The sequence below is a fragment of the Vombatus ursinus genome, unplaced genomic scaffold (genome assembly GCF_900497805.2).
Source record: "Vombatus ursinus unplaced genomic scaffold, bare-nosed wombat genome assembly UNPS02014778.1, whole genome shotgun sequence".
Lineage (NCBI taxonomy): Eukaryota > Metazoa > Chordata > Mammalia > Diprotodontia > Vombatidae > Vombatus > Vombatus ursinus.
Genome location: NW_020954556.1, coordinates 19,406,548 through 19,421,640, shown reverse-complemented (window position 1 = coordinate 19,421,640; position 15,093 = coordinate 19,406,548). Strand labels below are relative to the sequence as shown.

At 39.1% G+C, this 15,093-nt stretch overlaps 1 protein-coding gene across 2 annotated transcripts in view; it reads right to left on the bottom strand.

Annotated features, from left to right (window-relative positions):
- Positions 1-354: 354 nt before the first annotated feature.
- The window catches only part of LOC114045541 (gastrokine-1-like), a 27,432-nt gene continuing 12,693 nt past the window's right edge, over positions 355-15,093 (bottom strand). For both annotated transcript variants that reach the window (XM_027865616.1, XM_027865617.1), the window contains exons 2-6: positions 8,057-8,110; positions 7,588-7,725; positions 5,102-5,212; positions 3,856-3,997; positions 355-563 (exon numbers count right to left, since the gene is read on the bottom strand). In XM_027865616.1, coding sequence (XP_027721417.1) covers positions 469-563; positions 3,856-3,997; positions 5,102-5,212; positions 7,588-7,725; positions 8,057-8,110 — 540 coding nt within the window. In that variant the 3' untranslated portion in view covers positions 355-468. The remainder of the gene's footprint in view (positions 564-3,855; positions 3,998-5,101; positions 5,213-7,587; positions 7,726-8,056; positions 8,111-15,093) is intronic.

Below are 15,093 nucleotides of genomic sequence, written 5' to 3'. Positions count from 1 at the left end.
CCAAATGTATCATAAGATAGAAAGGCCCGTGGTACAATGGAAAAAGCACCTGGTGTGGAATCAGGTTTGATTGAACAGGGTTCAAATCCTGTTCTGTCACTTACTACCTGTGTGATCTCAGGTGATTGACTCAGCCTCTCTGGGCCTCAGTTTCATCATCTATAAAATGAGAGGATGAGATGAGGTGAACTCTAAAGTCCCATCTATTTCTTAATCAATAGGCTATAAAGAAATACAAACAGAAATCATTAGAAATTTAAAATAAAATAAAGTAATTCTAATCGTAAATAGGTTTTATTGACAACTTGAAAACAGAGAGAAAGGAAAACAATTCATGATAAGCAAGATGGGAAATAGAAAGTATTTTTATTATTTATTTATTTATTAAATTTTTTGTTTTATTCTTAATATTAGGATTTGAAAAGTTTTGGGGAGCACACCATGGTTGGTGGGTCATCAGTGATTTCTTCACATAGTTGTTGTCTCTCCACAGATTGAGATGTTCAGAAGCCAGAGGATATCAGCGTTGAAGCATGAGCCGCTAAAGAATAAGAAGCTTTGCCCTGCATAGAAAGGAATAGTTAAGCCAACATCAGTGTCTCTAACAGGACTGTTTCTTTCTGTGTGTCACATAATATGCTACAGCCACCTTTTCTCTGAGCTCAGTAAAAAGTTACATAGGTAAAAATCCCGAGGTCAATTCAGTTGCCTGGAAGTGTGCCATTAAGAACCATACTCAACCCAGCCGAAAGGGATTCTACCTCAGGGAACTGACCTGTGACAGGATGTTTTTGTTCCTGAGAAGGGCAGAGTTCCACATATTTTTTAAAATTTTTATTCAGTACTTTATTTTTCCCCAGTTCCATGTAAATTTTTCCCAGTTCCATGTATAATTTTTAACATTTGTTTTTAAAACTCTGAGTTCCAAATTCTCTCCCTTCCTCCCTCCCCACCCACCCTCATTGAGAAGGCAAGCAATTCAATATAGGCTGGGTAGTCACGCAAAACACTTCCATAATAGTCATGTTGTGAAAGAACACATAGACCAAAAAACAAACAAACAAAAAACCTCTAGAAAAATAAAATAAAAAGGGCATGCTTTAGTCTACATTCAGACACCATCAGTTCTTCCTCTGGGGATGGATAGAATTTTTCATCATAAGCCCTTCACAGTTGTCTCGGATCATTGTATTGCTGGGAATAGCTAAGTCATTCATAGCTGATCGTCTTACAACATTGCTGTTAACTTTGTACACAATGCATTCCACTTTGCATCAGCCCATGCAAGTCAGAGTTCCTAGTGACTGCTGGACAGTTCTCTTAGTCCTTGCAAGTCAAGAGTTCAGGGAAGGGGGGCAGTACTAGAGGGACGTCTGGTGCCGCCTTCCTACTATGTCCCTCAGCCACACTCCCATCTGTTTCCGCTGCCCTCTATGCCTATCTATGACCACATCACCCATTGCTTCGTTTCTTTCCTTTCTTCCTTCCACTGAATAGGCTCTTCTAATCCCCTCAACTGAATTTGCTTCAGGAGCAGTTTCCACTAGTTATGATTCTAACTATATTATATTGGAGGACATTTATTCTGATTTAAAGACATTTTCTGAACACCCATAAGTGAATTAGTTAGTAGATTCATAGATAAAAGATACACATTATTAGCCAAATTAGGAAACAATATGATTCGTTCATTTACTCACGCATGCAAATATATAGCATTGCTTATGTCTTGAGGTAGAAGAACGGATTGGATCAGGGGTGGAGAACCTGCAGCCTTAAAGCCACATGAGGCCTTGGAGGTCCTTGGGTGAACCTTTTGACTGAGTCCAAGTTTTACAGAACACATCCTTTTATTAAAGGGATTTGTTCTGTGAAGTCTGGATTCTGTCAAAGTGCTGCACTTGAGGACCTAGAGGGCCATATGTGGCCTTGAAGCTGCAGGTTCTCCACCCCAGGACTGGGTGATTCACCTGTCCAATCCATTGTTCAATATTGACTGATTCCTTATCCTCACCTCAAACTTAACCACATTTTTACTCATGCTCATTTCCTTCCCTATTGCCTCTGAGTACGAGGTAACCTTAGTTCTTAATGGGGTTTATGCTCTCCCCCTGTGCCCTTGATCTTATTCCCCTCTCTTTTGCTCCAGGATTTCACTTCTTCAATCATCATCATCATCATCATCATCATCATCATCATCAGTATCATCAGTATTATCATATCATTTTTCTCTTTCCTCCTTCCAATCTCTCTGTCACTACCCTAGTCCAAGCTAGAGTACTTCCTGTATGAGCTATTTTAAAAGCCTCCTAATTGGTCTCTCTATGTCTAGTCTCTCTACCCCCTCATCTAGTTCATTTATCACCTAACTACCAGAAGAGGTCTACTCCAAAAAGTTTTAATGGTTTCCCATTGATTTTTTAATAAAATCCCAAAACACTCTAGTGTTACCTCCTGAGCTCCTCATAAGGTACCATCCTTGGGATGAGGAAGCAAACTCAGACTACAAAACCAGATACCCAGCCCTTAGCACAGTGCCTGGCATACAGTAGGCATTTAATAAATGTTGATTGATTGATACCTAATGATTTGCTAAAACTGAAGCAGTGATCATCACAAAGATAGGTAGTAGACTATCTTTAAAAATTGAATGCTCCTCTGTTAGCAACTCCAAAAAAAATACACATACTATGAAGGAACCTCACTATAATGCTCTTCATTGTATAGTAAAAATCTGAACAAGATTGAATGGTCTTAAACATCATCCTCAGGGTTTGTTTACAAAGTTTTGGAAGTGGCCAGAGAACTTTTTAATAAGGCAATCCCCCAATAATACATGGACCCTAAGGACGGGGAGATATCCAAATGTAGCTCTAACGTATATTCCAAACTCTGAGATGGAAAAATAGCAGAGTGACAGGTTAACAATGCATCTGGTAATAAACACCAGTCACCAGAGGGTAGGATGAAAAATCAAGCACATAAAAAGAGACAAAAAGAGCACACCTAGGAAGCCTGACCATGTCAACCACCCAGCTCAGGAGCCCTGGGGCAGCTCTACCTGGCTTCTCTGTCTCACTCTTGTAATCTATCTGTACCAGAAGAACTGCATCAGTCGGTATAATTGACATTACTTCCTTCACTTAAACACGTTGGCTTACATAGCCTAGGGCAGAAATTGTATTGTAGTCACACACATTGTAGCTATTGTCCTCCTATCTGTAGAATGACCCAGACTTTCCTACTGGACTACTATTTGGCACCCAAGTCCTTCCATAATCTGGCTCTGGACAACCTTTTGAGCCTTATGTTATTCTATTATTTTATTTTTATTTTCTCTATACTTCAGCCACATTTACTTATAGGTTCCCAAATATGTACCATATTTTTCTGATAGCTCTAGGTTACCCACTTCTAGAATGATTCCCTTCTCATAACTGACTGTTAACTTCTTGCCCATCCTTCAAAGCCCAGGTCAAATGCCACCATCTCCTTGAGGCTTCCATTGAAACTCCCAGCTACAAGCAATCCCTCTCCTTTTCCTCCTGGCACTTTATTTTATGCAACTAGTATTTTCTGATGTATTGTATTTGAGTATATACCTTATTAGTCCTGCCTGACCCCTACTAAACTGTTTGAGGTCAGGGACCTTACATAATATTTGGAACCAAATGCAGAAACTGCTAGATCACAATACAAAATATACAATAGTTTTAAAATGTACATTGAATGAACGAGTAAGCATCTATTCTGTACTTGGTACTATAGCTAAGCAATTTCTATTGATGATTGTAAAGGCTGGTCACAGAATGGCACAAGAATTGGAATGGAATATCCATTAGGAGAGATACTCACCTTGTACTTCCTGAGCTTTGTATGTACGAAGCCCCTTGCACATGTTTTCAATAGGGGTTCCAAACTGAGTCAGATCTTTTAATTCCTCAGGTTCAATTTGATACTGCAGGCTTTTGGGGGAAGGTCCAGTATGTACATTTGCCTAAGGGGGCAGTCAAACAGGGCAAATGATAAACAAGCTGAGGTGACCATTTAGTTATGAGGCATGCTTATAGGATGTAGCTAAAGCAGTCCCTTGGGGACAATTTTTATCTCTAAGTACTTTCATCAATAAAATAGAGAAGGAACAAATGAATGAATTGAGCATACACCTAAAAAAAACCTAGAAAAGCAGCAAATTTATCCCCCCAACTAAACACCAAAGTAGAAATTCTGAAAATCAAAGAAGAGATTAACAAAATTGAAAGCAAAAAAAAAAGAAAATGAAGTGATAAATAAAACTAAAAGCTAATTTTATAAAAAAATCAATAAAATAACTAATCTGATTTTAAAAGAGAGGAAAACAAAATTGTTCATATAAAAATTTTTAAGAAATCAGAACAATTGAAATGGAAATAAAGCAAACTATCAGAAGCTATTTTGCCAATTTATATGCCAGTTATATGTTATATGATGTATATGTGTGTCATATGACATAGGTTATATGATAACTTAGAAATAGATGAATACTTACAAAAATATAAAATATCCAGATTAACAGAAGAAGAAACGGTTTAAATAACCCAATATCACAAAAATAAATTGAACAAACCACACATGAATTGTCAAAGAAAAAAAAAGCCTACAGAACCAGATGAATTTACAAGTGAATTCAATCAAATATTGCAAAAAAAACAAACCAAAAAAACCCAAAAAAAACCAACAACAGTTGTAGAGATGTAAAAGGGAGTCCATGGAAATTCTTAGATTGACAGGCTAAATGGTCATTGGTCAGGGATGACAAAGAACTGCTTAAGGATAATGAAGAATACCGTGTAACTTGGGGAAGGGAATTAGTCCCAGCTCTGGGATTCTGGATTACTCTAGATGATCAATAAGCTATAGAAGGAGCAGCACTAAAAAGAGAACAGTCATGTCTGGAATGTATGGAGATGCCTTTCACCCAACATGTTTAGCCCACAGTGTCTTTACCTCACCCATTTAGGAAGACCAAAAGCCTCCTCTTTGGCCTCCACTCTGACTTCTTTAACTGGACTCTGCCTCACATTTACTGTTTCTCTTTCATAATGGGAAATGTGTCTTTTACCCTCTTTTCTTTTGCTGTCTTCTTAAGGTCCTGAAGGCCAGGCAAAACATCTCTGTTCAGCCTGTGCACAATGCAGATTTTCTTGGCAAAGATCCTAGTTGCTGCAAAGCCCTGTGAAAAGGAAATGATGGATAATGAAGTCTTTATTTCCCAATGTAGGTCTTCCCTTCAGAAATCAATTCTGCTAAAGTAGAAATAAAATTGACTGTGGAATCAGAAAACCTGGGTTCCAACCATGGCTATATTGGAAGCAGATAGATGGAGCAATGGATATAGTGTTGAACTTGGAGTCCAGAAGACTTCAGTTCAAATCCTGCCTCAGACACTTATTAGCCATCTGACTGTGGGCAAATCTTTTAACCTCTTAGCCTCAGTCTTCCTAATCTGTGAAATGGAGGTAAGAATAGCACTTATCTCACAGGACTATTATTGGCATCAAATGAGGTAACTGGTGTAAAGTGCTTTGCAAATCTTAAAGTGCTAGATAAATACTTATGATTATTATTTACTATCTTGTGACCTTGGGAAAGTCATTAGACTCTCTGAGCTTCAAATATGTCATTTGTACAATGAGGGGGATGGATTAGATGATATCACGGGTCCCCTTGAGTTCCATGTTCCCACAAACCTGGAGCAGAAACAAGGACTCCATGAAACATCTGAAATGGAGTGTAATGGGACCAGCCCACTGAATCAGCTTCATTTAATTAACCCTTTCCAATCCAACAACAAGTATGGATTAGGTCTTTGGTATGTGCTAATCACTACGCTCAGTACTTGGGATTCTCTCGAAGAGACTACATTCTAATATTCAAATAATTTCCATTTCAGAGGCATGCTAATAAATATTTAGCAACTGTTTCTCACATAGGGAGTGTTTGTGTACATGTATGTATAAAAGTATGTGGTATATATAATGTACATGCATGTATATATGCATTGCAATATGTGTTTGTGTGTATGCATGTATATATACACACATGCATATATATGCATGCACATGTATATAAATAACACCTATATGTATTGTTATATTATAACCTGTTATATGTGTAATATATTATCTTATAAAATGCATGTATGTGTACATGCTTGCACATGGCATGTATATGTGCATGTGTTTCATATACATGTACATACTATGTGCACACATACACAGATACAGGTATATGTGCATATATAACATATGCATAGCACACTTTTACATTTGATTTGCACTAATGGTTTTGCTATCACCTTCTTAAGTCCTGATTTTTATCATTAGCTGATTTCTGAGGCATAAATGCTTATGCTGAACGTTTAACTATTGGTTCTCCTTAGACAGCTCCAGCATGCCACTGATGGTATTTAACTTCAGAAAACACTTCAAGATCATGGACTTAAAAGTTGGAGGAGACCTTAGGTGCCATCTCGTCCATTTTCCCAATTCATAAATGAGAAACGAAGTCCCTAAGGAATTATATGATTTTTCACGTGTTTTCTCTCCCTTGAGCTTCACAGACACATGAGGCAAAGATCCTAGACTCTATTAAGATTATGTATGTAAAATGCTTGGCAAACATTAAAGTGTTGTGTAAATGTTAGCTATTATCATTATTATTCTAAAGCTGTAAGTGGCCGTAAAGCTCATACATGACTAAGTCCAGCACCCTGGGTTTTATTTTTATTTGTTTACGAATGAAGAAATTGAGGCCAAATACTGTTAACGGGCCTTGTCCAAAGTCACACAGGGAATAATGGGAAGAGCCAGAATTCAAATCCAGATCTCTGACTCCAATTCTGGTGCTCTTCCTACTGGTCAGATGGAAAAATAAATAAATGAGTTTCAGAGAGGTTGACTTGACCAGGGCCACGCAACCACCTCGTAGAATAACCAGGCTTAGATCACAGGTTTTCTCATTTTAAACTTAGAAACACTAGGTCACGCTATCACTAACTTTTCCATAGGGCCCATGGATGTTTCATGTCTAATCACTGGGAGAGAAGAGTAGATAAATCATGGGCTCCCCCACCCACCTTTTTCTTTTCTTTTTTTGGCAGAGTCTAAAGTCTTTCATTGTGACCTGGAATCTGGAGACCTCAGTCTATTTCCTGTGTCATATAGTCAATAATAATGTAGGAAAATGATTTAACCTCTCTGATTCTCGTTGCCACCCTTTGGTAGCATTTTGTAGTGTAAAGAACACTCAGCCTTTCTACCTAACCAGAGCTCAGTTTTGGCTCTCCCACTGACTAGTGGTGTGGCCTTGGGGAACTCAGTTTCCTCTCTGGGTCTGTTTCCTCCATAGCAAAATGTGGTTTGAAAAAAAAATGGCCTCTTAGGTTCCTTCTTTTCAGTGACTCTAACATTGGAGTAATAATATTTGTGTCACCTGCCTCGTGATACTACTGAGGTTAGAGTGTTTTGTAAGCCTTGAGGGATTACAGAAACATGAGTCATGAGCGTGAAGAAGAACATTCTTCCTGAGAACCTGCTGGCTACTTACGGTGTTGTAGTCCCAGAGTGAGTTCCAAGAATCCCATCCATTGTTATTATCAATATTGGCTATATTGTGGTTGTCGTTAACAGTTACTGTCTGCGCACTATGGTCACTGATGTTGTTGCCATCACCGATGTTGCTATTCTGCGATTGCAAAAGAAATTCAGAATGCACATCGCTGTAGTTCCTTAGCAGTATTGTTAATTTTATTTTTATTATATTTTTATATTATATATTTATTTATATTTTTATATTACATATTTATTTTATTATAACTGGATAAACAAAAAAGTGACCTTTTCAATATATAAGAAAAATGGAAAAAAGAGGATTATATATGAAACTGTGAGCTATTATATACAGTTTTTTAGAGTGTATATTAAATTAAACATATTAATAACAAAACGGGGCTGCTCCTGGACACTTTCTTAGGAGAAAATTAAACCAACAAATGTTTCAGAATAAGTAGACTCACAATGTCAGCAAAGGTAGAACCCTGGAGCAATCCAAGGAGTCCAATACACACAATCTGAAATGAAAAAGAAAAATAGAGAATATGAATGGTTTGTCTCTATCACTATCTGTTTTTTTCCTGTCTCTCTGTCTCTATCTCTGTGTGTGTCTCCTGTCTCTTCTCTCTTCTCTCTCTCTCTCTCTCTCTCTCTCTCTCTCTCTCTCTCTCTCTATCTCCCCCATGTCTCTATCTGTCTCTGTCTCTATATGTCTTTGTCTGTCTGTCTGTCTCTCTCCTTGGTTCTGGGCTCTGAATCCAGGTCTCTTTGTCTCTCTTCTCCCTCTTCCTGTCCCCGTCTCTAACTGGACCTATCTGTATCTCTCTCTCTCTCTCTCTCTCTCTCTCTCTCTCTCTCTCTCTCTCTCTCTCTCTCTCTCTCTCTCTCTCTCTCTCTCTCTCTCTCTCTCTCTCTCCACCTTCTTCTACTGTATAGAAGCAGTCTGAACTGGATTGTGCCCATTTGAACTAAGAATCCATACTCCTCCTGTAAGCGTTTTCTAAGTTTGCAGCCTTTAGTAGATTGTCTTAATGAGCTCCTGGTGCCAAAAAATTCCTTCCTTCCTTTGTGACCAGTTAAGTGACTAGATTCACTGCTCTTAGCTAGGCGTGTTCTAAGTAAATAGGCATACAGCCCATCTCCAGTATGTATGTGAAGCTTTTTGCGTTTAGTAGTATCTGTGAGAGCCTTTGTTTGTCTAGTCAATGTCTTTAAGACCCAAAGTCATTCCTAATACACTGTGACCTCCAACATTATACCCTAAAATATGTATTCTAATTTAGTGGAAAATACATACTTTGTTATAGAACACATGCATATGTACAAATACTTATCTATCTGTATCCATATATCTTTAAATATCGAAAAACAATACGGGAAAAGACCAAAGATGAAACATGCTACCCATCTCCCACAAGGTAAGTGATTGATTTAAAATACAGAGTGAGATATCCATTTTTAGCGAGACCAATACAGTAATTTGTTTAGCTGAACTATGCATATTTGTTATAAGGTTTTATTTTTTCATTTTTATTCAATTGGGGAGAATATCGAGAGATACTAAATGTTTGTACAAATTAATATCTTTACATTTTTTCAAAGGCAGAGTGGGAAAATGGGTAGAGGGCATCCTTAGAGTCAAGAAAACCAGGGTCCAAGTCTTGCCGTTAGTACATATTGATCGTGTGACCCTGGGAAAGTCATAACCTCTCAGTGCCCCAGGCTACGGACTCTCAATATAGGTTGCAGAACAGTTGCTGATCTACGTTGATAGAGGGATTTTCCTCATCAGGAGTTCCCTACACTAATGACATCTCAGGTCCACATCATCATTATAGCTAACATGTATGTACAACCTGGGATTTGCAAAACACTGTACATGTTATCCCATTTGATACAGCAATCCTCCTCCATGACAGCAACAACTGGAGAGAGTGGGATAGAATATTGGATTACAACGAAGAAAGAAGACATGAGCCCTATCACCTTGGCAGAACCAGGAAGCAAAGTTAATGCCAGGCTCAGTGTTCTTTCCGGTGAACCGTAGCTGCCTTCAGTGACATGAACTGGGCTCTTATATGCCAGATATAACAGCTCTTCTTTTGTAGCCCATTCTATTCAACCCAACAAACTTCTATTAAGTGACTACAGTGTGTATAATTCTGTCCTAGGCATAGGGAGAAACATGAAGCTTAGATAAGATACAGTTTCTAAACCCATGGGGCTTACAGTCTCATAAGGAGAAAAGACATAAGTATTTTTTCTTCTAATACACATAAGATGCTTCAGAGAGGTGGCGAACAAAATCATCCATGAGCTCACAAGGGGGAAAGAGCAATACCAATTGGAGTTTGAGGAAAGGAATCAGGGGAATCTTCCTGGAGGAGATAACATTGGGAATTGGGCTTTAAAGAATTTGATAGGAATTCGTTATCTGAAGACAGAAAGGTCATTTCAGCATAGACAAGAACATAAGCAGAGGCATAGAAGGTTCAGCAAACTGCAATATTTCTGGGAAGGGGGAATACTCCATTCTGACTAGAGGGAACTATTATATGTCTGCAAATAGCACTATAACATGCCTAAACTTGGTGTTTCAAGTGCCTAAATGCTGAGCTCTGGCCATGGTGAGTGCTTAATGAGTATTTGTTGATTGGTGGTTGGGGGCCATGCTGATTTATGTAGAACCCCATTTCAAAGCTTGGGATGTTGTGCAAAGAGTTGCTGTACACTTACTTTGAGAATTCACTTGAATAATGAATGACTAAATGGTATTTATTCCCTTAGCCAAAGGAGAAAGTGAATGATGAGAAGGATCCCTTTGGCCTCTGCCAAGTCAGTCTTGGACCAATGGCTGTGAGGGGTTTTGAAGCACAGAAGGAAAGGGCAATTATGTCAAGGACAGAAATAGCTACTGGAAGACTCTTTGAATGTAACTATGAGATCCTGATTCCCCCTTGAAATAGCAATTGCATCATTCTGCATTGGGCTAGGTGGCATAATGGATAGAGTGCTTGGCCTGAAGCCAGGAAGACTCATCTTCTTGAGTTCCAATCCGGCCTCAGACACTTAGTAACTGTGTAACCCTAGGCAAGTCTCTTAAACCTGTTTGCCTCAGTTTCCTCATCAGTAAAATGACCTGGAAAAGGAAATGGCACACCCCTACAGTATCTTTGCCAAGAAAACCCCAAATGGGGTCATGGAAAGTAGAACACAACTGAAATGACTGAATGACAACAACACATTAGGCTATAAAGAATAGTGGCTCTGGTATCAGAAGACCCGGGTTCAGCTGATGCCTGTATAACAAGGGTAAGTCACATCCTCTTTTTGGGTCCCAGTTTCCTTATCTATAAAATGAGGGAGTAAGACTGAATAATCTCCAAGGTTTCATCCAGCTATAAATCTTAAGAGGTATGTAAGTCCCACCTCTGATCTAAGTCTCATCACAGGGAGAACTAGAATGGAGAGAAATTTTTTCCCAATGTCCTATTACAGAAGAATTTAGAGGCAACCCGTGACACAGTGGGTAAAGTACTGGGCTTGGAATCAGAAACACTGGAGTTCAAATCTGGCCTCAGACTCTCAATTTGTGTGTGACCCTGGGCAAGTCACTTAACCTGTTTGCCTCATTTTCCTCATATGTAAAATGGGGATAATAATAACACTTACTTCCCAGAGCTGTTGTGAGGATCAGATGAGATAATATTTGTAAAAGCACTTAGCACAATGACTGGCACACAGTAGGTGCTCTATAAATGTTTATTCCCTTCCCCCTCTTCTGCTTTCTATCACAAAATAACTCCTATAAGATTGCTAACATTCTCTACAGGGTTAGTAGATTCAGAACTAGAAGGGACCATCACTACCAACATTCTCATTTTACAGAAGGGCAAATAGGCTCAGGCAAAGGAAGTGATTCACTCGAGGTCGTGTGTTTAAGTTGATGGCCAAAGCCTGGTTCCAAACCCAGACCCTTGACTCTAAATCCAGGGTCCTTTCCACTGCACCACATCATCTCTCTAATTCTGATGTTACAAGTACAAAGGAAAGGCCAGTCTACTCACCGCCAGCTTCATCATGTCCTTAGGAGGGAATAAGGCAGATTAGAAAGATCTCATGGAGTCAGCTCTGCAGAACCATCTCAATATATATTCTCTGACTCTACTCAAACCAGGTGTGGGTGGACTGAGTCTTACATTAATCTTCTACCTTTCCCCTTATCTTTATCGTACCACAGTATATCAGGAAAATTTCTAGGATCTATATTTAGTTATCAAGACCCTTTGACCTAAATATTATCTGACTCATCTGTTGAAGTTGAGGAACTGTTCACAACCATAAATCCAATATGTTTTATGATAATTTGGGGTTGACTTGAAATTAGGGATGGGTTTGTGAGTGGTTTTGTATGTTGACATTATACAAAATCAATATAAGAGCTGGGATCCCCAAAATCAAACAAGATAGAAAGGGAGAAGCTGTGTGCACTCCAAGATACCAGATAGCAGTCATCTTGGTCATGGTGACCAGGGCTTCATTCATTCTGTGCAGCTGACCTTGGAAGTGAAGGAATTTTACCTTTGTGCATTTTGTACATTAAAGCTATGTCTTAATACTTGCACTGTGGAATCCTCTATGATTACAATATTTTTGGAATATTTTTCTCTATGATTCAAATATTTTTGGAAGCGGGAAGAGGATTGGGACTGAGAAGAGGGAGAGCTCAGAGCTCAGTAAGAGGTGGCAAGAAAGGGGTTTTTCAAGATAGACCATCTCAGGGATTAGAAGAGTAGGAGGTAGGCTCATAGACTTAGAGCAGGAAGAGACCTTAGAAATCACCTTATTTCAGTGGTTTCATTTGACAGATAAGAAAACTGAGACCAAGGGAAGTTAAATGATCTGTCCAAGGTCAGCAAAGCAAGTAGAGGAGCAAGAGAGGTGTGATCATTGGTCCTCTGACTCCAAATTCAGAATGTTTTCCACTACACTTTGGGTTGTAGCCAAGGGGTAAAGTACAGAGAAACTTCTAAACTTTTTGTTGTTGTTTAGTCATTTTTCAGTTGTGTCTGACTGTGACTCCATTTGGAGTTTTCTTACTGAAGTGGTTTGCCATTTCCTTCCCCAGCTCATTTTACAAATGAAGAAACTGAGGCACACTTGGTTAAGTGACTTGCCCAGGGGTGGGCTAGTAAGTATCTGAAGCCAGATTTGAACTCAGGAGGATGAGTCTTCCTGACTCCAGGCCCAGCACTCTATACACTGCACCACCTAGTTGCCCCAATTTATCAACTAAATTGGGCTAAAATTGTCCTTTAATTATGCCTTATTAAAATGTCACTTTGTGGAATGTCATAATACCTCTCTGGGCCTCAGTTTCCTTATCTATGAAGTGAGGGATCAGATTAACACCAGAACAGGTGTTCTCAACCTTTTTTTGTCACGGATCCCTTTGGCAGCCTGGTGAACTCTATGGATGCACCCTTTAAATTATATAATAAAATATATAGGACTACAAAGGTAACCAATTACATAAAAAGATATAATTTTCCTCCCATCCAAGTTCATAGATACTACCCCCCCCCAATCTGTGGACCCAAGGTTAAGAACCCTTACACTCTCCAAAGTCTCTTTCCTGCTCTAAATCTCATGGTTGTATGTATCTGTGACCCTTCTTTTTGGTGGGAAGTTCGTAGGATCATAGACCCTTGAACAAATGATTTCACCATTATGGGCTTCAGTTTCTTCATCCATGAAGTGAAGAGATTGGTCTCGAAAGGACCCAATTGGCTCGCTATCATTCTATGACCCTGACAGGTTACTTCGCGTTTCTGAGTCTAGAAGATAAAGATAGTAAGGTCTCACCTGCCATCTCTCTCTCACCAGTCATCTTTTTAAAAATGTCCTTTTATTCGATTCTCTTCCACTACACTCTCAGCTCACTGCCTGTTCATCCTATGCAATTTTTAAATTGAGGAAGAGGGTCAATGCTGTCTTCTTTGTGTCTAATACATTTTAACACGTGGAATCATTCAGCACCATTAGCCTAAAGATGTCGGAATCGGCTGCCAGAACTTCCATAAGTACCTGGGCAGGGTCGTCCCATGAAGCCCCTCTGCTCAGAGTGGCTCAGCTGCTACGCTCTTCTTTCTCCTTCTCAATTCCAGCCCTCCTCCCACATACACACCCTCCACACCCTGGAACTCCTCCCAGTAAATTAATATATTAGTTGACTATTTCAGGTATTTGTCTTAGGCATCTATCACCTAACTCTGGGGAGCTACCTCACCCTTTCATTTGTTTGATTTATCTGTTTTGTAATAGACTAATTTATTATATAGTTCAGTCAAGTCCCACTTTACATCAAACAAAGTCCATGGGGTTTTCTTGGCAAGATACTGGAGTGGTTTGCTATTTCCTTCTCCAGTATGGTTGCATTTTACAGATAGCAAATTTAGGCAAATAGGGATTAAGTGACTTGTGTAGGGTCACAAAGCTAGTAAGTGTCTGAGCTCAGATCTTCCTGACTCCAAGCCCAGTGCTCTATCCACTGCACCACCCAGCTGCCCCCATGTTCATCTAGCCATTAATAATTTTTAAGTGATTGAGGGGAAGGTGAGGGGATGAGGAGAGGAATATTTCATGATACCTACTGAGTTTGCCATAACTCCATTTCTATACCACTTAAGGCTTTACAAAGTGTTCCCCTCCCCATTCCACCCCACATAATCCCATGAAATGGGGGATACAGTTATTATTGACACTTTTGACATGTGAGGGAACTGAAATCTCAGAGAAGGAGGTGGTAAGCCGTGGTTACCCAGTGAGTAAGCCTTGGTCTCCCGGCTTCCATTCCCCTATACCATGCTCATTGGAGGCACCTAAGTGAGTTTCAAAGAGAGGGCTGGGAATCAGTAACTTCAAAAGACAGATGACACTTATTAGCTGTGGAATTGTGGGCAGATTACTCTCTCAACCTCAGCTTCCTCATCTACAAAATGAAGGGATTTTTGATGAAGAGGTTTAAATCCTCTCTATGAAAACTTCTAGCTTTTATTAGCTATGGGCTAAGTGTAAGAGAAATTTTACCATATTGGCCTAAATTCAGAAACAATCCCAGTCATTTCTTAGTGGCTTACTCTCAGTCAAGAGGGAGTAGAACAATGATCCTGAGGTTTGGGGGTCTGGGTTCGAATCTTGCCTCTGATTCTAACCAGGCATGTAAACATGGGCAACATGGGACAATAATCCCCGTACCTCAGAGTGTTGTTGCGAGATTCAAATGAGTTAATGGATGTAAAGAATTTTGCAAACTTTTAGGTCCTAAATGTTAGCTCTTGTTATTCTGCTTAGGTTAGAGCTGTAAAATCTTAAATCATTCAATAAACTCAATAAATTCAATAAACATTGATTAAGCTCCTACTATATACAAAATGTTGTCCCTAGGATTTTCCTATATTATATTATATTATATTATATTATATTATATTATATTATATTA